Below are 26,332 nucleotides of genomic sequence, written 5' to 3'. Positions count from 1 at the left end.
TAGGGTATAGGATCTTTCAAGAATACATTTCTACATTTTTCTTCAGGTTAGAATATATACGGTAATTGGTTTATCAAAATCATACATTATTTAATAGACTAATATAGGAATCACTGAAATCAATGTTTGAACTTGTCATCTAAAAAATATTGGTAAGTATTTATTTGATAAAATCTGTAGACAATTACATTTTGTTGTTTCCCACAGTTGGAATCTAGAATAGATGATGTTATTTCAGCAGAAAAAAAAATAAATAAAAAAAGAGTTTATATATTAGTTGACCATTTATTCCAGAAGTCAGCAGCGCTGATATAAGAAGTGACATTGCAGTGTGTTGTATTGTGGCATAAGGTCTCATTTAAGTACAGCACACGCATCAGACCAAGGGGTCATTCACGGTTGCGTCTATAAGCTATATAGATATATTAGAAAAAAAATGATAACAAGCCAAGGTAAGGGAGACAGCTGCAAGCTAATATCTTCAGGCTGGGAAGGCCCATGGTATTGGGCCCTTCCCAGCCTAAGATAGAAGCCCACAGCCATCTCAGAATTGGCGCATCAATTAGATGAGCCAATTCTTGTGCTTCACCCTAGCTTTTCCCAATTGCCCAGGAAGTGTGGCAACTGGGGTAATATTTTTTGGAGTTTATGTCAGTTGTGAATTGTCAGCTGGCATCAAGCCCAGGAATTAATAATGGAGTAATAATGTAGAGGGGGCTAACCCAATAAGTGTAAAGTAAAAAAATACACAGGTAAAGTAAAAAAACACAAAGGAAAGAATAGTTTATTTGAATAAAGACTCCCCCACAGTATCCCTTGTTCACCCATTTATTTAAAAAAAAAAAAAGCCTTGAAAAAGCCCACTGACTACGTACTCCAACCTATTAAGTCTCGTTCAGAGAATAAGGCTCCATAGGTCACATCTGGTTGGCACTGGACACGGAATTTCTCATGCGCAGTGACGTCATTGAGTTACTGACATCACCACACGTGAGAAACTCCAGGTCTGGTGCTGACCTGTGACCGAGACTTCATACGTTAGAGTACAGATTCAGGGACACCGTGGGACCACTACACCATGGATTACTTTGTATCTTCGTGGCTTTTTTTGTAAATAAATTGGTGAACAAGGGATAGTGTGAGGGAGCTTTTATTTAAATAAACTATTTTTTTGCTGTGTGTGTATGTTTTTTTTAACTTTACACTTACTTGGTTAGTAATGGAGTGTCTGATAGACCCTTCTTCATACTAACCCCTGGGCTTGAGGCTAACTGACAATTCACAGCTGACATCAACCCCCAAAAATATTACCATGATTGCCACTGTATCAGAGCAATCAGGAAGAGTCGGGCGAAGCACCAATTCTGGGGCGGCTGCGGGATGCTATTTTTAGGCTGAGAAGGGGCCAAATAACCACGGACCTTCCCAGCCTAATAATGTCAGCTCAACGCTGTCTGCCTTACCTTGGCTGATTAGCGAAATAAGGAGGACAAGAAGCCAATTTTTAAAATTATTTACTTGTTTATTAAGTTCAACCAGGCTAAAAACACCCTTCAGTGCCACATGAAAGGCACTAAAGGGTGCATGTGTACAACCATTCCTTTATGCCTGCTCTAATCTAAGCTCTACCTCCTACATCCTACTTCAAGTCTCTCTGAACTGTAATGTGCTGAGCATCGCACCCCCAGGTCTCATACAGTCATATGAAAAAGTTTGGGCACCCCTATTAATGTTAACCTTTTTTCTTTATAACAATTTGGGTTTTTGCAACAGCTATTTCAGTTTCATATATCTAATAACTGATGGAATGAGTAATATTTCAGGATTGAAATGAGGTTTATTGTACTAACAGAAAATGTGCAATCCGCATTTAAACAAAATTTGACCAGTGCAAATGTATGGGCACCTCAATATAAAAGGGACATTGATAGTTTGTAGATCCTCCTTTTGCAAAAATAACAGCCTCAAGTCTCTTTCTGTAGCTTTTAATGAGTTCCTGGATCCTGGGTGAAGGTATATTTGACCATTCCTGTTTACAAAACAATTCCAGTTCAGTTAAGTTTGATAGTCGCCGAGCATGGACAGCATGCTTCAAAATCTCCCACAGATTTTCAATGATATTCAGGTCTGGGGACTGGGATGGCCATTCCAGAACATTGTAATTGTTCCTCTTCATGAATGCCTGAGTAGATTTGGAGCGGTGTTTTGGATCATTGTCTTGCTGAAATATCCATCCCCTGCGTAACTTCAACTTCGTCACTGATTCTTGCACATTATTGTCAAGAATCTGCTGATACTGAGTTGAATCCATGCGACCCTCAACTTTAACAAGATTCCCAGTGCCGGCATTAACCACACAGCCCCAAAGCATGATGGAAGCTCCACCAAATTTTACTGTGGGTAGCAAGTGCTTTTCTTGGAATGCCGTGTTTTTTTGCCTCCATGCATAACGCCTTTTTGTATGACCAAACAACTCAATCTTTGTTTCATTAGTCCACAGGACCTTCTTCTAAAATGTAACTGGCTTGTCCAAATGTTCTTTTGCATACCTCAGGCGACTCTGTTTGTGGCGTGCTTGCAGAAACAGCTTCTTTCACATCACTCTCCCATACAGCTTCTCCTTGTGCAATGTGCGCTGTATTGTTGACCGATGCACATTGACACCATCTGCAGCAAGATGAAGCTGCAGGTCTTTGGAGGTGATCTGTGGATTGTCCTTGACTGTTCTCACCATTCTTCTTCTCTGCCTTTCTGATATTTTTCTTGGCCTGCCACTTCTGGGCTTAATAAGAACTGTACCTGTGTTCTTCCATTTCCTTACTATGTTCCTCACAGTGGAAACTGACAGTTTAAATCTCTGAGACAACTTTTTGTATCCTTCCCCTGAACAACTATGTTGAATAATCTTTGTTTTCAGATCATTTGAGAGTTGTTTTGAGGAGCCCATGATGCCACTCATCATAGGAGATTCAAATAGGAGAACAACTTGCAAGTGGCCACCTTAAATACCTTTTCTCATGATTGGATACACCTGCCTATGAAGTTCAAAGCTCAATGAGGTTACAAAACCAATTTAGTGCTTTAGTAAGTCAGTAAAAAGTAGTTAGGAGTGTTCAAATCAAGAAATACGATAAGGGTGCCCATACTTTTGCACCAGTCACATTTTGTTTAAATGCAGATTGCACATTTTCTGTTAGTACAATAAACCTCATTTCAATCCAGAAATATTACTCAGTCTATCAGTTATTAGATATATAAAACTGAAATAGCTGTTGCAAAAACCCAAATTGTTATAAAGAAAAAAGGTTAACAATAATAGGGGTGCCCAAACATTTTCATATGACTGTATAAAACCTGATGATGCGATGTGGCCATCCAAACACAGTAATGCCAATAGCATGGCTGCGGTATTGCTGTGACTGTCAAGCAATTCATACATGTTTAGTGGCTGAAAAAGAGCTCTAAATCATGTGTGAAGCCTCACAGGTGTTGTGTAGCATTTACCTTCAGGGACTCCACGTGGGATGGTCTGGTCACAGGTAAGTTATCTTCTTTGAATTTTCGTGACACCACTCTCGGTATTGCGGTCAGGGGACCGCCGCTGCAGGTTAGGGGACGCCTGGGGCTGGTGTTGTGTGCAGCTGGGTGTCGTGGCCTCCCGAGAGTGAGGCAAGCCCCAGGGTCCGGTTGGAGTGTGTGTGGAACCACAAGTAGCAGAATGACTCAGGCACAGTCCAGACAGTCTTTCAGGGTTTTTACTCACAATTGATGGCAGGGTGAGTACCCGGGCGTAGCTGGGATGCACCAGAGGACACCAGGCACTCCGTCAGGCTGACTTTTGAGGGTGACTACCAACTTGCCCTCCTAGCCCTGGCGTTTTTGGGGTAACCCCGACTTGTAGTCCTGCTGGGGTTGCCCAAGGAAGTTGCTGCTGCCTATTCTCCCCTCGTTTCGGCCCGTTTGCTTGTAGCTTGGACCAGGTCACTCCGGCTGCTTGCCTCCTGTGAGCTATGGGCCCTCTCTTTGCTACGTGGCTGCGGACTCTGGTGTTATGGTGGAGGGTATGAAGTACCGCCATCTGCAGGTTGAGCAGGCCAACTGAATGGGCCCCTGCTCTGGGGACCTGTAACCCCGTGCTGGCCTGGTCCTCGCCTGGCAGTCCCCGTACTCAGCCACCCCTTTGCACTTCAGCCTTGGGTGGATTTCGGGCGGCACTACCAGGTGACTGGTCTCCCCCGTCAGTAACCACGGCACCTGCGGTGTCTGACTAGTGACAGCCTCCAGGTTTCCTCCTTGCGACTGCTCTGCCTGAGCTTCACTGACTGACTGACTCACTACTCCCTCCCCTCTGTGCCTGCCTCCGGAACTTAGCAACCAGACTCTCTACCACACCCTTTGAGTAGAGATGGAGGCCACGCCCCCTCCTGGATTCCCCAGGGGTCCCTTCAAAGGTCCATGTGAGAGACCTGCTTACTATGCGCCTGTGTAACCACACCCCGGTCAGCCTTCTGGATTAGCTCATTGTAAATGTAGTGATCAACCTCTTTAATTTGGATAAATCAGCTTTTCTAAAGTTCCAGATTTTTAATTTCTCCTTTAAAATATTCTATATTAAATATTGCTTTGAAACTTACCATATTACGGTTACTGCTGCCCAAGTGTTCCTGGACCTGTAGATCTAAAAATTATACCTGCTCTATTTGACGCTATCAGATCCAGCAAATAATCTCCTCTGTTCGATTCATCTATCAACTGAAAGATGTAATGGATTTGAATTGTAGATAAGAACTTGCAACTTTTAGGACAACCAGAAGATTCTGTGTCTCATGGAATGTTGAAATCCCCCATCATAAGAACCCAATCATTATTATTTGCTGCCTTTTTATCTTGTTGCAGCATTTCACCCTCTACCTGTTCAGCTATATTTGGAGGCTTATAGCAAACTCCACATATCATTTTTCCTTTATTCCCCTCACCATCTATATTTACCCATACTGACTCTACATTGTCACAGTTGATCCCAATGTCGTTATTGAGTACAGGTCTTAAGTTACATTTTACAACTATACACACCCCTCCACGTTTTTTGTCTTTCCTGTCCGTTCTTAATGTAGTATAACTCTCTACGTTTGTCACCCAGTCATGGCTCTCATCCAGCCATGTTTCCGTAATGCCCACCACAGCGTAACATAAGAGTTTCCAATTCATTAATTTTGTTTACAAGACTTTTTGCATTTGCCAGCAGACATTTAATACTATTAGCACATTTCTTACTCCTCTCCTCTCTACTTTCCATACATGGCCAAACTATACCTAAACCTTCATTGAACCCCTACTGTCTCACTGTCTCTATCAGCTCTAGCTATCCCCTTGTTTGCTCCACTACCCTCCCTCCCTCCAGATCCTAGTTTAAAAGCTCGTCCATCCATATGACCATTTTCCCCCAGCCCAGCTTTGAAGTGCAGCTCATCCCTACCGTGGAGCCTGTCCCTGACAGAGAAGTTATCCCAGTTCTCCATGAACCAAATCCTTCCTTCCTGCACCAATTTGTGGTGATGAGGGTGTTACAGTAGGCTTTTTTTGAGCTGTAGAGTTGTATGTTTTAAGCATAAACTTATAATGGATGAAATCTTTGGCCAGATTGGATTTTCTCCACAAATGTTCGGTGATCCTGGAGCACCGCAAGAGAAAACCTGTTTGCACCGTGGGCCAGTGTTGGCACTGTCTATGCTGACATGTGATATATATACGAAGTGCAGCTTCATCCAGAACACTTTGCAGTGTTTCATTATAATGTTTCATCTGACTGACGCACCTACCTCCTCATACTAGCCGCACCACCTACATCTTTTTTGCAAACTGGACTTTTTATTGCTTTCTTTCAAAAATGACTTTCCTTTTGCCCCTCTTCCATACAGGCCAGATTTGTGGAGTATATAACTAATAGTTGTCCTGTGGACAGATTCTTCCACCTGAGCTGTGGATCTCTGCTGCCTCTTCACTTGATGAGGCATGGCCTTGCTCACTACAAGTGTATTGAGCGAGGCCCCACCCACTAGTCGGGTTCTGGCCAAGAGTGTGCATATCGCATATTTGACCACTGTTTCCAGCACAGGTACTGATGAATCCTCATAGCTAACAGTGCATGCGCTGGGAGCATGGCCGGCTTTAGGCATGTGCGACTTGTGCGGTCGCACAGGACGCCGACGGCCATGCTTCAGGGGGGGCGCCGCAGAGAGGTAAGAAATTAATTTCCTGCCTCTCTGTGCTGGCGGCCGGCCGCCTCTCTGTGCGGGCAGACGGCCGCCTGTCTCTGCGGACGGCCGCCTCTCTGTGCGGGCGGACGGCCGCCTGTCTCTGCGGACGGCCGCCTGTCTCTGCGGGCGGACGGCCGCCTGTCTCTGCAGGCGGACGGCCGCCTGTCTCTGCGGGCAGACGGCCGCCTCTCTGTGCGGGCGGCCCGCCGCCTCTCTGTGCCGGCGGATGGCCGCCTCTCTGTGCCGGCGGATGACAGCCTCTCTGTGTGGCCCGCCGCCTCTCTGTGCGGCCCACCGCCTGTCTGTGTGGGCGACCCGCCGCCTGTCTGTGCCGGCGGCCGGCTGCCTGTCTGTGCGGGCGGACGGCCCCCTTTCTCTGCGGGTGGACGGCCGCCTCTCTGTGCGGGCGGACGACCGCCTCTCTGTGCCAGCGGATGGCCGCCTCTCTGTGCGGCCCGCCGCCTGTCTGTGGGGGCGGCCCGCCGTCTGTCTGTGCCGGCGGCCGGCCGCCTGTCTCTGCGGGCAGACGGCCGCCTGTCTCTGTGGACAGACGGCTGCCTCTCTGTGCGGGTGGATGGCCGCCTCTCTGTGCGGGCGGATGGCCGCCTGTCTCTGCGTGCGGACGGCCGCCTGTCTCTGCGGGCGGACGGCCGCCTCTCTGTGCGGGCGGCCCGCCGCCTCTCTCTGCGGGCGGCCCGCCGCCTCTCTGTGCGGTCGGCCCGCCGCCTGTCTGTGCGGGTGGCCCGCCGCCTGTCTGTGCGGGCGGCCCGCCGCCTGTCTGTGCGGGCGGACAGCCGCCTCACTGTGCCTCTCCATGCTGGAGGCCTGCCGGCTGCCTGCCTCTCCATGCTGGAGGCCCGCCGGCTACCTGCCTCTCCGTGCTGGAGGCCCGCCAGCTGCCTTCCTCTCCGTGCTGGAGGCCCGCCGGCTGCCTACCTCTTTGTGCTGGAGGTCCCCAGGCTGCCTGGCTCTCCGTGCTGGAGGCCCCAAGGCTGCCTGCCCTTCGTCGTGGAGGCCCGCCGGCTGCCTGTCTCTCCATCCTGGAGGCCCGCCGGCTGCCTGTCTCTCCGTCCTGGAGGCCTGCCGGCTGCCTGTCTCTCCGTCCTGAAGGCCCCAGGCTGCCTGCCTCTCCGTGCTGGAGGCCCCCAGGCTGCCTGCCTCTCCGTGCTGGAGGCCCGCCGGCTGGATATCTGTCTGTGTGGAGGCTTCTGCTGCGTGTAGGAGGCTGTGTGGGGGCTCCTGCTGCGTGTAGGAGGCTGTGTGGGGGCTCCTGCTGCATGTAGGAGGCTGTGTGGGGGCTCCTGCTGCGTGTAGGAGGCTGTGTGGGGGCTCCTGCTGCGTGTAGGAGGCTGTGTAGGAGGCTGTGTGGGGGCTCCTGATGCGTGTAGCAGGCTGTGTGGGGGCTCCTGCTGCATGTAGGAGGCTGTGTAGCGGATCCTGCTGCGTGTAGGAGGCTGTGTGGGGGCTCCTGCTGCATGTAGGAGGCTGTGTGGGGGCTCCTGCTGCGTGTAGGAGGCTGTGTGGGGGCTCCTACTGCGTGTAGGAGGCTGTGTGGGGGCTCCTGCTGCGTGTAGGAGGTTGTGTGGGGGCTCCTGCTGCGTGTAGGAGGCTGTTTGGGGGATCCTGCTGCGTGTAGGCGTCTGTGTGGAGGCTCCTGCAGGTATTTGCATATAGTTGTAGTGTGGCCTTTAGATATAACTCCTGTGGACCCCAGACACCCCAGTCCGACCCTGCATTCATCAATCTTTTATATTGTATCTATGTGTGTGTCATGTATATGGTGTAATTTATGCAGTGGCAAAATGACAAGGCCTGTGGGTGATGGGGGCCATTGCTATTTCCTTGGATGCATGGTTGAACACCACTGAGGAGGAGATGGCCACTGGCTCCCTGTATCACCCTTGCTCTGCAGCTGTGGGTCCCAGATAGGTGTAATGACATCAGGGGGAGCCTGTGATGTGATGCCAGTGGGCCCTGCAGCTGCGGCCAGAGTGGGTGCAGAGCATATGTAGGGGGTAATACATTCCATATATATATATATATTATATATATATATATATATATATATTTAGATTTATTTATTATACACCCTACATATGCCCTATACCTGTCACGTGTAATGTAATTCTGAATGTTGACCTGCCATATCCTGAAGGTGTGTAATATGTGCTCTGTTAGGATTTCACTTGCTGATTCGAGTGCTAGTTATCTGATCACTCACATGTGATTTGCAATGTGTGGTCATCTGCCAAATGACGTCTCCTCCTGTTTTTCTCAAATTGAAAATGATAACAATGAGAGAGGCAGGAGGAGACGTCATTCAGCAGATGACTCCGAGTCTGCAAATCACTGGTGAGCGATCACATGACTTCTCAGATTGGCAAATTAAATCCTAACAGTGTATATTATATACTTTGGGGATTTGGCTAATCTGCAGAATGTCACACAGGGGAGACACTGGTCAGTCCAGGGCAGCAGAGCAGGGAGAAGCCACCAGGGACCGGCCTCCCGGGCTCCTCATCCTAGTTGCATCGTCCCTGGACAGATATTAAATGTGTTTTATTTGAAACACGGCAGCATCAGAGTAAAATATACACAACTGCAATAATGGAGCCGGGGGGTCGTGCAGGAGGAATCAGCTGTCAGAGAACTTATGCTGTAACAAAATAACATTGGAGTCTCATACGTGACATGGCGTCACTGCCGTCTGCACATCACATGTAATGGTTTAGTGTAGGTATGAAGGTCTGTCAATGTAATGCATCGGTGGCAGCTGAAATGTGTATTATGGGGTTCTGCAGCAGCTGAGGTGCATTATGAGGAGCTGCAGCAGCTGAGATGTGTATTATGGGGTTCTGCAGCACCTGAGATGTATTATGAGGAGCTGCAGCAGCTGAGATGTGTATTAGGCTATGTGCACACGTTGCGTTCTGTCCTGCAGAAATTTCTGCAGCGATTTGAACAGCACACGTGCGCTTCAAATCGCTGCAGAAAGAGTCCATAATGAAAAAAAAGCTGATTCCATGCGCTCTGAGTGCAGCCCCTCCCATAGACAGAGCGGGCGCTGCATGCAGAGCGCAGAAAAGAAGTCACATATCACTTCTTAGAACGCGCGCTTCGGGCAGCAGCCGAAGCGCTGTGCTCTAATACGCCACGTGCGCACGTCTCCTGCATAATCTTCATAGATTATGCTGGGGACGCAGGACGCATGCAGTTACGCTGCGGTGCAGATCGCAGCGTAACTGCATGCAAATACGCAACGTGCGCACATAGCCTTATGGGGTTCTGCAGCAGCTGAGGTATATTATGAGATTCTGCAGCAGCTGAAATGTGTATAATGAGGTTCTGCAGCATAGATGGTGTGTATGATGAGGTTCTGCAGCAATTGAGATGTGTATGATGATGTTCTGCAGCAGCTGAGGTGTGTATTATGAAAGTCTGCAGAATATCACGATTCAGCGAGGATTTATCTTACAAATTTTCCAACAAAATTATTTGCAGCATTGCCAGCAGGTGTGAGCCCAAACTGGTTAATAAATGGATTACAGTATATATGCCATAGTTCTTCCATACATAGGGCCCCTCCCTCATGGTGTGTATGTGGTACTGCAGCTTAGTCTATTCAGGTCAGTAGAGCTGAGAGGCAGTCACACATACACAGCACTCCTCGTCCTCAAGGTGTGTATGTGGTGCTGCACCTCAGTCTGTTAAGGTCATTGGAGCTGAGAGGCAGTGACACATATAACCTGAGGACTCTTTATTACATAGAAAGCAGAGATTTTTTTTCTAATTTCGTACATTCTCCTTTAACATTCTTATTTTGGACTTTTTGGTCCAGAGTACACGCAGCATCGGCCGCCGGCTCCATCGTGCATTATCTGGCATCATCCTGTACTTTTATCCTCAGGATTTGTATAGTAGATGCTGATCCCACCAATGGGGCCACGACCTGCGCCGCTCTAAGTGTATAGAAATATATATCATCTCTCTATGAAGAGCTGCAGCGCCTCATTCTCCAGATACATGTGCGCCCCATTGGGGGGATCCGCATGTACCATCCATGATGTAATATCCAGGGATACGGCATAAATGGTTGAAATCGGAAAACCTCTGAAAGAACGAGATCAAACGTGGTGGATTTGAGGTGCAGATTCTCCAGCACAAATTTTGAATATTTTGTACATTTGAAGAGCTGAATTTTATTAGGATATAAAAAAAATTGGCTCCTGTCATCATTTGTTTCCTGGGAAACTGGGTAAAAAATCAGTAGGGGGGGAGGAGGCACCAAAGGGCAGTTTTGCACAGGGCGCCATTCAGGCTAAGGCCAGCCCTGGCTGGGAGTATTCTCAAGTCTGCAGTCACAGACTTTGGATTATGAGAACTAATGTGCAGGGACCTTTAGGTTTAAATGACAAGAATGATTGCTCTATCTTCTTATAAGTGCTCGTATATACTTGGTTGTATATTGTATGTCTTTTATGTGCACAATTTCTCACCATATCTTTCACATTTTGGATGATGTCATTAGTGCAGCAGGGACTAATAAGGTGGAGTTCCCACGTCATCCCCTGTGCAGACCCGTGGAAGCGTAGTCAAGCGCGAAACGGCCATCATCTGTTTTATGCACCTAGTACACCTTTCTCCCCAGCTATCATCAATGTCATGAAGTTTTAGTGAACGTGGAATAAAAGAAAAAGTTTTACTATTTCATTGAGTGCCGCTTTCTCATCTGCCTTATTAACTATTTGTATTTTACCCTCACTGGGTCTTTAAGCTGAGTACCACTGGATAATCATCCATGGAGTCAGGCTGCAGTCAGTGAGTTTGTTCACCTAGTTTCTGGGATAGGGATGAATTGTTTAAATTTTTGTTGTACACATAGCCTTAGGACAGGCCATTAGTGTGAGATTGACGTGGTACAACTCCTTGTTCCCTGTATGATCAGCTTTCTGAAGTAGCCTAAAGGGGCTTTACATGCTACGATATCATTAATATTTTATCGTCGGGGTCACGTCATTAGTGACGCACATTCGGCATCATTGACGGTATCGCAGTGTGTAACACTTACCAGCGACCTTAAACGTCCTCCAAAGTGGTGAAAATTGTTCACCATGGAGAGGTCGTCCTAAAACCAAAAATTGGTTGTTTAAAGATGTTGTTCCTCGTTCCTGCAGCAGCACACATCGCTACGTGTGACACCACAGGAGCGAGGAACATCTCCTTATCTGCGTCCTGCCCGCAATGAGGAAAGAAGGAGGTGGGCGGGATGTTACGTCCTGCTCATCTCCGCCCCTCCGCTTTGATTGGCCGGCCGCTTAGTGATGTCGCGGTGTTGTCGCCGTGACGCCGAACGCACCTCCCCCTTGAGGGAGGGATTGTTCGGCACTTACAGCGACGACGCCGACCAGGTAAGTGCATGTGACGCTGCCGTAGTGATAATATTCGCTGCGGCAGCGATCACACGATATCGCATGCACGACGGGGGCGTGTTCTTTTGCGTACGATATCACTAGCAACTGCTAGAAATATCGTAGCGTGTAAAGCCTGCTTTAGAGTCCTTACCCTTTGATTGTTTACAATGCAATGAACATTTTGGAGACTCTTGTTTAATACTGCAGCTTTCTACAGCTCAGTCTTATTTAACTGAACTGATCTGCAGGCCCAGACTGGCAAATGGACAATAAAGCACTTGGTAAACAATACAATGGATATGTACAGGAATTCAGGGGCTGTGTCTGATACTGAACATAGTGTACCAGCTGAGCAGAGATTGATGGATCAGACCCTAGAATGATACTAAAGATGAATAGCCACTGTTCTAATAAGAGTTTTGTGCAACACATAATGGGTAAGCAACATTCTCATAGGCCTTGAACATGAGAAATCAGTGTGTAAAAGCACTAGTACAAGAAAAAGAAAAACAGTGATATGTGATAATGCACTCAACTATCTCCCTTAAAGAATGAATAGAGCAGAAGCAATCCATGTTCCATTTACACAGAGAGACTCCATTTTTCATGACCAATGGGGATCTCTTACTGTGATCAGAATCTTATAAGATATGTGATATGTTTTCTTCATGGGACAATTCCATTAATTGGAGCCTATTATGTATATTGAGTTTATTAATTCAAGGTGCAAAAGTTCTACCTCCTGTTATTAGATTGGGTACTTATTGTTAATAGAGCATGTATCTATTCTTAGTACAGGGCGTACTTCTTCCTAGTGGGAGGTGTGGTTCTTGTTAGTAGTAGAGATGAGTGAACTTGTTCAAAAAAGTTTGCAAATCTGAAATTTGGCACAAGCCTTGACCATTCGGATTCGGATGGCCAAACATTTTTCTCAAAATCGTCAAAATTCGGCCTTTGTTCGGTAACTGGTCACGTTTGCACTAATGCTTTTCTTGTAGCGTATTATGACTTTGGCTAGAAAAATGGTACTGTATGATGAGTGTGGAGAGGTGGTTAATAGGGGAAGGGAATTACTTATTAGTCTCCACTCGCGCGGCTGTCACACTGCTTCCTGGTCCATTCATTACATGTCATACATATTGACTGCTTCCCCTGCCCACTGTCTGTGACAGCATCTGTGATTGGTTGCAGACAGACTGCGTGTTGGTGTTTCTAATTGGTTGCCCTCACAGAAACTGTCTGGGTTCCAAAATGGAGTATACAAATAAATAAATAAATAAAATGATGTAGGGTTTTTGGTCCCCCAGCCTACAAATAGTAGCCTGCATCTGCACAGAATTGTCACACTCACTAGATGCAATAATTCCAGCACTTTACCTGGTGCAGTGGCAATCGGGGTAATTTAAGGGGTTAATGGCAGCTGTAATTTGCCAAAACCCTGCATTAGTAATGGGTAGGGGTCTATGACCCCCCAATTACTAATTCTGTAAGTAAAAAGAAATAATCTGAGAAAAATCCTTTATTTAAAAAAAACATGAAAAAACACAAAAAAACCCACCCTCTTTCCCCTGTTAGTAGAAGATATATATTTTTTTGTCAGCAGAGGTTGTTCTGCTTGTTAGTAGAGGGTGTACTTTTTGTTAGTAGAGGGTGCAATTCTTTGAGAAAGGGGTATATGTCCTGTTAAAAAGTGTTATTTTTGTTATTAGAAACCTAGGAAATGTACTTCTTGTTAGCAGATAGTGTCTCTACTGTTAGTAGTGGATGTACTTCCTTTGAGTAAAGGGAGTACTTCTTATTAGTAGAAGGCGTACTTCCTGTTAGCAGAGGACCTACTTATTTGTAGAGGGTGTACATCTTCCTAGTAAAAAGTATACTTCATAGTAGAAAGTATACCATTTGTTAGCAGAGGATGTACTTCTTGTTTTTAGAGGGTGGATTTCTGGTAGAAGAAGATGGATTTCTTTTTTTGTAGATGGTGTGCTTCTTTTAGTGGACTATGTTCTTCTTGTTATGGGAATATGTCTCTACTTTATAGCAGGTGTACTTCTTGTGGTCAGTGTGTACTTCTTGTTATTAGAATGTAGTACAGTACATAGTAGAGTGTGTAGTTTATCTTTGTAGGAGGTGTATTTCGTGTTAGCGCAGTGTTTACTTTTTTTTAGCACAAAGTGTACTTCTTGTTAGTAGAGGGTGTACTTGGTAGCAGTAGAGTGTACTTCTTTTTAGCATAGGGTGTACTTCTTGTTAGTTGAGGGTGCACTTCTTGTTAGCAGAAGGGTGTACTTCTAGTTATCAGAGGGTTTACTTCAGGGGTCCCCATCCTGTGGCTCAGGAGTCACATGTGGCTCGTGGACCCATGATTTGTGGCTCATGGCTGTCTTCCTGCTTTGTATATAAACACATTTGAAACAACAAACAGCTATGAAGAGAAGGTCTTAAGATGGTGACTTTTGTGAGTAGCCCCTCATAGAAGAGCAAATCTGAATAGGGGTAAGATGAGATCCTTTGATATTGGTTTACTGCCTCGGTGTGGTGATTCCTGTAGAAAAGCTTATGCTGTCATTATACTAGTAATGGAGGCTCTGAGTATCACTTCTGTGATGGGGCAGGAGCTGCATGTGGCTCGTGAACTTCGCTCAGAACTGGATGTGGCTCTTAAGGTCAGAAAGGTTTGGGACCTCTGGTTTACTTAAAAGTTGTACTTATTGTTAGTATAGGGTGTACTTCTTGTTAGTAGCAGGTGTGTTTCTTGTTAGTAGATGGTGTAGCTCCGGTAGGTAGAGGGTGTACTCACTGTCATTTAATTTTTAATAGCTATAATTCTAAATGTTCTTCTTTTCTCATTGATAGTATGGCTTTGTCAACCATGCTTTGGAGCTGCTGGTGATAAGGAACTATGGGGAAGAAGTATGGGAAGATATCAAGTAAGTAGTTGACATGATCTTCTTTATATATACTATCTATATTTTGTAATGTTTTTCTTGTTTCAAAAATTATTAACACATTTGCTGATTTGTTAATGTAGCAGAGTTAGTGTTATCAATTGGCACAGTGTGCTGCGATAGGTTATCAGTAGTTTCCCACAGGAATGCAGGCTAAGTTACTTTAAAGCATATGTTAACCTCTGAATACCAAACTGTATTAAGAATATAGGACTAATTAAATTAAAAAGTTAGAAACAGTTCATTACTTATGTTATAATGATACATCATATATTACCATCCATAGCTTCATACCGTACATTATTATGTAGGAGGTTAAATCTCTCTGCAATTCTTACTAGCCATGTTTTTTTATATGGTGAGTAACTTTCAAAAGTAAATCTTATAGGGCGTTTCACTTAATAAATGTATCAGCTATCCACAGGAACCAAACAACAAGGGTCTCAAAGTCGATTGTGGGAATAGAGCAGTAGTGAGCATTCTACACCACTAATTCATTTTCTTCTATTATACTAATGGTTCTGTCAATCCGATGGAACTAAATGAGCATTGGTCATATACGTTCCATTGAGGTATACTAGGATCCACAAAGATTCTGTGAATGGAGGTCCAAAATTCACTGATTCTATGAACACATTCACATAATCAGTGCAGGTCACAGCTGCTGAATCATCAGGAGTCAAGCAGGTTGTCATTACAGTAGTCTAGTTAGGTAATATAGACTGGGAAACCTCTTTAATGCCCGTTTAAACAGGCAGATAATCCACCAATTGACGATTTAGCTAGTTAATTGTTTTTACCTCAAAAATTGTTGATGGCAGTACACCCTTATTTACACAAAGGGATTCGATGGTGACAGGCAATGATTTTTATGGTCAGTACAAGATAAATAATTAAATGACTTAATTCGTTATGGTTCTTCCTAAAATTGTAAGTTACCCCATTCATGGGATAAGGAATAACATATTGATCGCTGGAGGTCCAACCACTTTAACTCCCACAATTCCGTGAACAGGGTTTTGGAAACTGGAGTCAAGCTCTGCAGAGCCTTATCTTGAATGGTGCAGTACTGTGAATGCTCGACGTCCGTTGCATTCATTTTCTATTTAACAGCTGGAAATAGCAGAGTGTTCTGTTCATCTTTCTCCAGCAGTCCTATAGACAATGAAGGGAGCAGAGGTTGGGCATGTGCACCTCCTGTCCATCAAGTTGGTGCTCCGCAGGAGTCTATTTCTGGGTTCCAGAGCCTCATTGTTGGCATTGCAAAGGTTTCAGCAGTGAGACCCAGCGATCAGTAAGTTATACCCTATTTATAGGATAAGGGATAATTTACCTTTTTGGAATAACATTAACCCTAGAACGCGCAAGCAATTCAATCTACCATAGAAAACAAATGACCTAGCAGGCCTGCGAGGCCCCAGGTATGCGTTCTAGGGTTAATCATAGAATGGTAGAGTTGTAAGGGACCTCAGGGGCCATTGGGTCCAACCCCCGGCGAGTGCAGGTATTCCTATATCATCTCAGCTATATGTCTATCCAAGCTTCCGCTTGAAGATTTTTAGTGATGTAGAGCTCACTACCTCCCTTTGAAGCATGTTCCCCTCCCTGACTGCCCTCACGATCAGAAAATGTTTCCTAATGTCTAATCTGTATCTCCTTTCTTTTAGTTTCATCCCATTGCTAGCCCTTTACACGCTTAGGAGAACACTTAGGGGTACTTCACACACAGCGAGATCGCTGCTGAGATCGCTGCTGAGTCACGTTGTTTGTGACCTCATTAGCGATCTCGCTGTGTGTGACACTGAGCAGCGATCTGGCCCCTGCTGTGAGATCGCTGCTCGTTACACACAGCCCTGGTTCGTTTTTTTATTGTTGCTCTCCCGCTGATAAGCACACATCGCTGTGTGTGACAGCGAGAGAGCAACAATCCTGAATGTGCAGGGGGCAGGACCCGGCGTCTGACAGCCTGCGGTAAGCTGTAACCAAGGTAAACATCGGGTAACCAAGGTGCTTACCCGATATTTACCTTCGTTACCAGCCTCCGCAGCTCTCACGCTGCCAGTGCCGGCTCCTGCTCCCTGCACACGCTAAGCTAAGCAGTGTGCGCTGGTAACTAAGGTAAACATCGGGTAACCATACCCGATGTTTACCTTAGTTACCAGTGTCCGCAGCTTCCAGACGCCGGCTCCGTGCAAGCGCAGCGTCGCTTGCACGTCGCTGCTGGCTGGGGGCTGGTCACTGGTCGCTGGTGAGATCTGCCTGTTTGACAGCTCACCAGCGACCATGTAGCGATGCAGCAGCGATCTTGACCAGGTCAGATCGCTGGTCGGATCGTTGCTGCATCGCTAAAGTGTGAAGGTACCCTTAGTCAAGTCAAAGGAAACCAAGTCCTCAGGACCAGATAATTTACACCCTGGTCATATCATTGGTGCAACCTGTGCGGCTGCACATAGAGATAAAGAGGGCCCATTCCCACCTCCAATGCAAGTGAAATTGTGTATTTGATGGAAAGGGCCCATATATTGTTCTTGCACAGTGGCCCTTTTCTGTCTGTGTTCGCTATTGCCCATGGATATAGTGTATCTTGACTTCAGTAAGGCATTCATAGTTACATAGTTACATAGTTACTTAGGTTGAAAAAAGACCTAGGTCCATCTAATTCAACCTTTCTCCACCAGTTCTACATTTGATCACTAAGTCATTTATAACCAACAATGTTCACACAACATCCTCATTGGAAAAATGATCAAGTATGGAATCAAAGAGACAATCCATCAGATGGATTCACAACTGGCTTAATTGTCGGGCACAAAGAATAATATTAAATGGCTACACATCAAACTGGTGGAAAGTCAAAAGCGGGGTGCCACAAGGCTCTATTCTGGGCCCAGTACTGTTTAATATTTTTAGAAATGATCTGGACAATGGAACTATTGGGGAAGTTCACAGATGATATGAAGATAGGAAGAGTAGCCAACACTAGAGAGAAAAGAGAGCGCATTCAAAAGGATCTAGACACACTTGTACAATGGGCTGAAGGTGAACAGAATGGTGTTTAACAGGGACAAATGCAAAGTCCTATAACTGGGTAAAAGAAATGTAAAAAGCATATATAGTATGGGAGGATAAAACTAAGTGATAGCACCGGGGAAAAGAACTTGGGCGTAATAGTAGATCCTAGAGCCAACAGTGCAGAGCTGCAGCTAAAAAGGCCAACAAAATTCTGGGATGTATCAAGATAAGCATTGAATCCAGATCAAGAGAGGTAATTATTCCCCTATACTCTGCCCTGGTCAGACCCCACCTGGAATACTGTAAACAAGAAAGACATCAATATATTGGACAAGTACAGAGAAGAGCAACCAAGATGGTAGAAGCTCTGCAAACCATATCATATGAGGAATGGCTAAAAGAACTTGGAATGTTTGCTAAAGAGAAGGCTTAGGAGACTTAACCCCTTCAGCCCCGGGGCACTTTCCGTTTTTGCGTTTTTGTTTTTTGCTCCCCTTCTTACGAGAGCCGTAACTTTTTTATTTTTCCGTCAATCTTGCCATATGAGGGCTTGTTTTTTGCGGGACAAGTTGTACTTTTAAATGAAACCATAAGTTTTACCATATGATGTACTGGAAAACAGCAAAAAAATTCCAAATGCGGAAAAATTGCAAAAAAAATGTGATGGCACAATAGTTTTTGGGATGTTTTATTCACGGTGTTCACTATATGGTAAAACTGATGTGTGGGTATGATACCTGAGGTCGGTGCAAGTTTTTAGAGACCAAAAATGTATAGGTTTACTTGTATCTAAGGGGTTAAAAAAAATTCACAAGTTTGTCCAATAAAAGTGGCGTACGTTTTGCGCCATTTTCTGAAACACGTAGTGTTCTTATTTTTTGGGATCTATGGCTCAGTGACGGCTTATTTTTTGTGTCTCGAGCTGACGTTTCTAATGGTACCATTTTTGCGCAGACATTTGCGGCATTTTTCCTGTGGGCATTTTTCCTGTGGGCAATTTTCCTGTGGGCATTTTTCCTGTGGGCATTTTTCCTGTGGGCAATTTAACTGTGGGCATTTTTCCTGTGGCCATTTTTCAGGGAACCGTGCCGACCGCTGCCGCCTGCCCGCGGCAGGGGGCGGGGCTTAACGGGACACGCTCCATGACGGATATATCCGTCCATGGTCGTGAAGGGGTTAATAGCGGTCCATAAATATCTGAAAGGTAGTAACAGCGCAAAGGGAACTACCCTATTCTCATTAGCACAAGGAAGTGCAAGAAGCAATGGGATGAAACTAAAAGGAAGGAGATTCATATTAGACATTTGGAAAAACTTTCTCACAGTGACAGCAATCGGAGAGTGGAAAAGGCTCCCGCAGGAGGTGGTGAGCTCTCCATCAATGGAAATCATCAAGCGGAAACTGGATAAACACATACCTGGGATAATTTAGGAAAACCTGCACTCACAGGGGGTTAGACCCAATGGCCCTTGAGGTCCCTTCCAAATCTACAATTTTATGAACTTTTTATGTAAATTACAATGATAAAAATTTTTAAAAACTGTGAGTGGATTAAAGTTCAGTTGGAGCCATGGCAAACAGAAGCTAAGCATACAGTAGATAGCTACATAATTTGGCAAGTAATAGCAAGTGACCTAGAATCATATTAAAGTTATTTGCATATATCAATGTTACTATATTACATTTTCTTCCTATGTTATAAGTATACAGTATGTCCACTTATAGGTAATGGTAATTTCTGAGATATTACTATGTAGAGAAAATGTAGATTTTGCAGTGTTATGTATTTTTAAATTATATATGATCAACCATTCTCAGACCTATTTGAACCAATGGAAGACAAAATTAAACACTTTAAGGAAATGTTGCCAAATGCAGAAGGATTTGCAGAAAGATAATGTTATAGCTGGATGATGGGTTTTAGGTATTTTAGGTGCTGCTTGGAAAAAAAGGATTATTCTCATGTTTGTTAATGATTAATTTGCAAAGTGCTTGCAAAAAACAAATAACCTTGCAGATTAATTGTTATTAAATATCCACTCAGTTTTCAAGAATATAGGGAATTTTTATGTTATTGTTTATATCTCTGAGCGTAAGTTACCGATCAACGCTGCAGTCTGGCAGCAGTGGCCAAACATACACTGCGTAAAAGCGCACTGTGAGCTCCAGCCAAATCTGATCAACTTCAGTGCAACTACGATCCTCTAATACTTTAGGGGTTACATGGAAATATACTATTAAAAGTAGTTAGCTAAGGAAGAAAGGAAGAAAATGTTTCAAATTGGTCAGTGTTTACATATATACTGGAATATTACCAGGGATGTTAAGCTGAGTTGGTGCAAATCAATTTGTTGGATCTGGTCCATTGGCCATTTAAGTAATCCCTAGCTAACAACTGTCCCACATTCAGAGGGATTGTCCAGATTCTCTCTTCGCTGGCTCTATTGCTCCTCTTCCTCCTCGAGGAGCATTTCACTGAATGAACATAAAATAAACAATCCACTTCTCCTCTCATGATCTGGTCTACCTGGAATTGGTGCAGACAGCTGCAAAAAACCCCACAGTATTTATTCAATGTGTGAACATGGCCTTACAGATACAAAAAAACCATTATGCAATGTGTGAACACGGCCTTACAGACACAAAAAAAAGTGTGTAATAAAGCTTACATTAATATGAGAAAGTCCTGGCTGCTACGACTATGAATAAATGAACAAAAAATAAATTCACAGGTCCCAACTAGAGATGAGCATTATACACAGATGCCAGCACTGGTTAATCAAAAATCAGGCCAGGAACATCAGAAGGAGGGAGATTCGGGGCCACCCATCCAGCCATTAGGTACTGCTGACCTGGATGTTGGAGCAGTGTCCTGTGAACCGATCTGCTCATTTCTATTCCCAACCGTTCTGGATACAATGAACAGTCCTGGATTTGTGTCTACGCCCTACAGTCCATGGCGTCTGCTGAATGTCGCTCACTGCCACCACTCCTCTCACATCTCCTTCTGCCAGGGTAGAAAGAAATAGCAAATTGATGGGGCTTGGTGTGTGGCCATGGAGCATGTTCAAAATTATCCCTCTTTCTGTTCTTCAAAAGTTGGGAGGTATGAGTAATATGTGGCCATTGGATATCAGCTCTGAGATCTGCCTCCTACCTTATCACATCTGTGGCTCCTGGGTTGTTAATCTTCCAGAAATTCCAAAACAGTCTGTAAAAATAGGGCACTTTTGCCCTATTTTGCCATGTTTAAAAAAAAATTAAGGCATCTGTGGGTTTTTTTCACGTTGAAGAAACTGATACAGATTATTTTGACTGTAATTATGATCAGTTTACAGCTAACGCAGCTAATATCTTCATATCAACGTTATGGGCTGTAGACATGTATCACAATTAATCCTAATGATTTATTATGGTTTTCCCAAGTATCAGTAAAAAATATTGTCTATGACTTTTTGATAATTCGTCCAGAAAAAATGAAAAATCAAATTGTCATCCTGGTGTGGCTCTTCTTTTTTGTTAGCTGGCCTGATACAACGTCACAAGTGCTTCACTCTACAATGATGATGTAATGTCAGGTCGGCTAATCAAAAGAAGAGCCAGGGATGCTGTCAGTAGGAGGCAATTCTCAGGTTTCCCATCTAGTGACCATAGAATATCCACATGGTTCATGAATCGGGTCTTATGATTCGATTCTCAACAACTCTAATGTTAGGTGAATCTATACATCCACTGTAGCACTAACTGATGAAGGAACAGTGCTGTAGTGTTATCCGAGGAGGGAGAAAGAGTAAACCCAACGTTGGTCAAGACTCCAACTATTGATATATGGAGTGCTTCTTGATGACATCACTGCCGATCGTTGCTTTGTTTCAATTTAGGTGGTCTGGTTTATTACACTATGGTTTATGAGATAACATTGTGTGTAATACAGACTTGTCGACATAAAGAATGTTAATGCACACCACTTGAAATTCTCACCTAGGGCAAAGCATTTCATTTAAACCCCATATGACATTCAATGTAAGTGTAAAAGTTCTTTCTCCTTCTTCTAAAGTGGAAAACTTATCCTGTGCGATGATATGTTATTGTAATATATACATCCCATGTTGTTTCCTTAAAAGGAAAACTTTCTCTCCCTTTCTTTCTTACGTGCAAGTCGCATTGCATGACTGTCAACTAATTTTTCCAGCTTGACATTTGCATTTTTCTATAATTCAAATTTGCATGTTCTGGGCACTGAAAGTGAAGTAGGCCATCTCATTAATTACAATAGCCGTAATTACTGTAGTCTTTAAGATAAGCCACAAGTATCAGACTGACCTCTCTGACTCCCAGAAGCCCATAAATCAATTGGGTGAGGAGGGTAAAGTGCTTTCAGAAGCTGGTATAGGCTGTGCCTTTAATTTCACCTTACGGCAGCTCTATTTTATTCAATTGAAAGGGACTGGCTTGTGATTCCAGACACAGCCGCTCTGAAAAGTATGGAGTTGTACGTAGTGAACAGTGAATGGGGATGTAGTGCTTTCTGAGTGAAAGACTTGACTAAATTATATACTACACTCACTACACAATATATATTCTGAGTAGCTCAAGGCAAGTTGGGCAGTGAAGAGTAAAGGCCCTCACACACATCAGAGCAATGGTGGCTTAATCTGCCGATATCAATGGGTTCTACTGAAGGTTTATGGTGTTTGGAAGTGCCGGCCACCTGATGGTCAGGAGAGATGTTGATTGTGCAAGTCCGATTTCTATCACTCACATTGTTCTCCTGGTGATAAGCCATATCAGTCTGAAGATTACTTATAGAGAACACAAGAATTATCAACCAAATGAGAGCTCCCTTGTATGGGAGTCGAATGATCTGCCGAAGCATTGTTTCTCCGACAGCCATCTAATATGTAGGGCCAGCTTAAGGGTGTATCTTCACTGGCTGGCCACAACCATTAAAAAGCAACCTGTTGGCTGCACTGCCGTATGTTCAGCATGATCATTCATATAATTGTTCTTTGCACACAGAATATCATTAATTTTAGCAGCACATGCTTATACAAGATGATGTGCTGCCAAGAGTCATGATTTTTAAGCCAACATAAAAATAATTTCACCTGATGAACAAGTGTTTTCCTCCATTATCTGGTGAATAGTAGGCTATTTAGACAAGAAGATGTTTCAGAAATGTGCATTCTTAAGGCAGGTGCAGATGGCCGTATTTTCAGTATGAGTGCGAATCAACAAAACATCAGCTCACACTTGGACCAATGTTAGTCTATAGGGCTTATTGTGCCTCCCGCGTGGAAGCAGCCAAGCTGCTCAGATCCGAGTTCGCTATAACTCGAGGGTCTCCGGACCCAGGGGTCGTGAGGCCACTCAAATGAAAGGGGATATTTACAGGGGAGTTGATATGTAGTTCGTGACACCACCCGTGGAGTACAGTAATTTGGGGAGTACCACTGCTGCTGTTGGGAGTACCCGGCGTGATGAAGTGGGGCAGCAAGGTGTCGTAGCCCTCCACGGGTAGGGGGGATGCCCCGGGACTCGGTGAGAGGGTGCCGTGGGGTGCAGGGGTTGCACTTGTACTCACTCAGTTCATAAACAGACGCTGACAACCGGGTAAACCAAGTCTCTGAATACCGCTGCTGCTGAGGGGAGCTCGTCCGGGTCCCGTCCCCAATGGTGCTGCCTGGTGATCCGTGACCTGCCTCCTGGCAGTTAGTTTGATTTCAACTTGGTGGCCCAGTAGCATGGAACTAGCCGGGCCCTGCTCCCTACTATGGCTAAATATGGGAGCTTGCTCTCCAGGCTCACGCTTGGGATTTTCTGGACCGTTTTGGATTGGAAAGTCCTATCCCCCTCTCTGCACTAATGCCCCGATTCTGGAGCGGGTGGGAACAGATCATGAAGGCTCCGTTCTCCTCAGGTGAATTATCGGGTTGCCTGAATCTACTCCCCAACCTAAGGTCCGTGTACCCTGTAGTGCCTTTGGTCCTGGACCGGTGACAGTGCTAGGCTGCTGGCTGTCCTCCTCGACAGGTCCAGGCACCTTGCCACAATCCCCTGCGACCAGGGGTCCGACTCCTCTAGGCCCAGACCACCATCTGCAACCTAGAGAGTTCCTTCAGGAGCCACCGCTACCGACTTCCTCTGAGCTCCTCACAGCTCAAGGGCTACTTCCCAGCTCTCTCTCTACTCACTGACTGACTACACTCCTCACTTCCCTCTCCTGACCCCCCCAAGTGGGCGACTCTATTCCACTGAAGCCGTCCACTGGTGTGTCTGTGGGTGTGGTGCAGGGTGTATCCAGGATTTGATTTGCTGTTGGAGGCAACACCATTTAGATAGGGACCCAGAACCATGAGGGAGGTGGAATACTGCACGGAAGGGCAGCTTGTGCAGTACTCTGTGACAACCTGATAGTTGAGGGGCGTCACACTATCACATGTCAGAATTTTTCCATTGCCGAGGTCTGTCTAGGGAAAAAGTCACTGCATGCCTGAGTTTGTTCTGAGCTTTAGATTGCCCTCGACTGTTCAAGTCAATCCAGTGGGCGGGAAACATCGGACTGTATTTGGATGCCATTTAAGTGCAGTCCAATTTCCCTGCACAGCCAAATGGAGAAGATGGAGACATTTCGTTCTTCATCTTCTCCTCACAGTGTACTTCAATTTTCTCATCTGAGATAATCAGATCACACTATGCTGATGTGACGCCCTGGCAAAACCAGGTAGTCACACAATAGGCCACCGCACAACACCTTCACTCACCTAGGAAACATACAGCCAACGTGAAACCCTAGTCACCCCCCCCTTAGGGCAACACAGACACACCAGTGGGCGGGACCAGGCAGTTAGCAAATGCCAACCTAGGGGTTTGGAGAGCCCGTGGCAGAAAAACAGTGGGATAGAGTCGAGTTCAAGTTCGTGTTGTAGTGAGGAGTGGAGACCAGGCCTCTGCCATAGGCCTGAGGCTGAGCTGACTGGTGCCTGGGTTGGAGCCCGGACACATTGGCTAGGTGGCAGACAGTGGTCTCTGTCAGCAGGCGATGGAAAGATGGCAGTTGGAGTTCCGAGGTGGACTGGGACAGGATTGGAGCCCGCCGGTACCAACACCAGAGATGTCATGCCTATTATTCCGCAAAGGATTTGGCTTGATTTATTTATTTACCTTATTTGAAGGTTCAACATCTGTGTTTTGATATCTATCTTCTCTTCATAGTTAATTTTAATGGGATAAGGACTCTAATATACATAAAGAATTTCCTTCTTAACATATCATCTCACTCTAATTAACCCCTCCCCCCGACCTCCCCCTTAATGGCTGGGTATTATTCCTGCTATGTATAAAATGCACTGTCCCTAGCACCGTCCTTTTCCTATATATATAAACCTTGGTAACTGTACCTATCCCCTCCCCTCCGTTAATCTTAGGGAGGGGGATGTTACCGTACAGGCTGATACTTTGTCCCTGTTGGACGCCTCCCCGTTTGCATTCCAGTATGGGACGCATGCAGTGCGCATGCGCGGATACGCATCATCGGGGAGCTCCGTTCACGTGGCTGCAGCCGGGTGAGACACGTGACGCTATGGTATCATCCGTCCTAGTGTTTGAAAATGGGCGGTACTTTCTGCGCGTGCGCGAGTCCGCGTCATCGGGGTATCCCGATCACTTGACCGTGGCACATTGAGATTGCGGAAGTGCTGCGCTTGGATATGCACACTCCGCCGTTATACATGCTTTCCAACTGACAGGCATGGAGGGTTAACTATTTGTTTAATCACAGGTGAGAAAGGTTTAGGATATGCTCTATAAATAGGTGAGCAGTGTGAGGGCGTTCCTCTGCCCCCTGAATTTGCATCATAGAACTCTGACTGCTTCTGGACTGGAGGATGGCGGACTGAGGAGCTTATAGTCTGCTATTATGGGGACACTGGACCCGCTATATCCCTAGAGAGTCCTGTGGAGAATGTCCTTATCTGTCGTATACTGAGGTCTAAGATAAGTGGTTGATGCCTTATGTTTTGAACAATCGTTTGTTGCCCCTTGAAATTGTGTCCCACATTATATGTATATGTATAGACACCTGGTTGAATTCTGCTACCCGGATGGGTGTTAGATATCTGTTTTATATGTTGGGGTTATCTAGGTGCAGATTATAGCCCTGTCCCCTTCTCCCTTCTGTTCTCTGTTGGGACTGGAGACATCTGGGGGCAACTTATTCTCAGTGTTACGTAGGACCACCAGCATTTATCAGTTTATTTATTGTTTTTTCTGAACTAACTGTATTTCCCACTCCTGAAGAACCTCAAATAGATGAGGGGAAACGCGTCGGGTGGTTTCTCTTTGGAACCGCTAGTTCACATTTGAGTGTTTTTTTCTGGGTCACTGTACCCCACTACTGTTTCCAATTTAATCACATTGGTTATAGTATATTTTTGTTATTTGTTTGAGATCTGAATGTTGGTTCATTGGTTGGAATTTATTCCTTTTAGTACTGTCACCTCATATTGTTAGGGTCACTCCAGGGCCCGGAAGGACAGTCTTCGTTGAGCGGGGGCGCCGATTGCGCAGGTCTATAGGGTGCCAACCTCCGCGGCAAGGAAGGGGTGAGTTTAGGGCAAAATAAGGGTCAGGCCACTCCCCTGTACTTTTGGATATCTGTTTTTTTACCTAAAATATGTTGGGATATTCCCCTTTTTAAGACTGAATA

The 26,332-nt window shown here is 45.2% G+C and overlaps 1 protein-coding gene across 1 annotated transcript in view; it reads left to right on the top strand.

Moving 5' to 3' along the window:
* The window catches only part of GUCY1B1 (guanylate cyclase 1 soluble subunit beta 1), a 140,616-nt gene that overhangs the window by 817 nt on the left and 113,467 nt on the right, over positions 1–26,332 (top strand). The window contains exon 2 of the mRNA XM_075347622.1: positions 14,522–14,595. Coding sequence (XP_075203737.1) covers positions 14,522–14,595 — 74 coding nt within the window. The remainder of the gene's footprint in view (positions 1–14,521; positions 14,596–26,332) is intronic.

This window comes from Anomaloglossus baeobatrachus, chromosome 1, assembly GCF_048569485.1.
Source record: "Anomaloglossus baeobatrachus isolate aAnoBae1 chromosome 1, aAnoBae1.hap1, whole genome shotgun sequence".
Taxonomy (NCBI): Eukaryota; Metazoa; Chordata; class Amphibia; order Anura; family Aromobatidae; genus Anomaloglossus; species Anomaloglossus baeobatrachus.
Note: the sequence above shows the minus strand (reverse complement) of the source record. Positions and strands in the feature narration are given on the sequence as shown.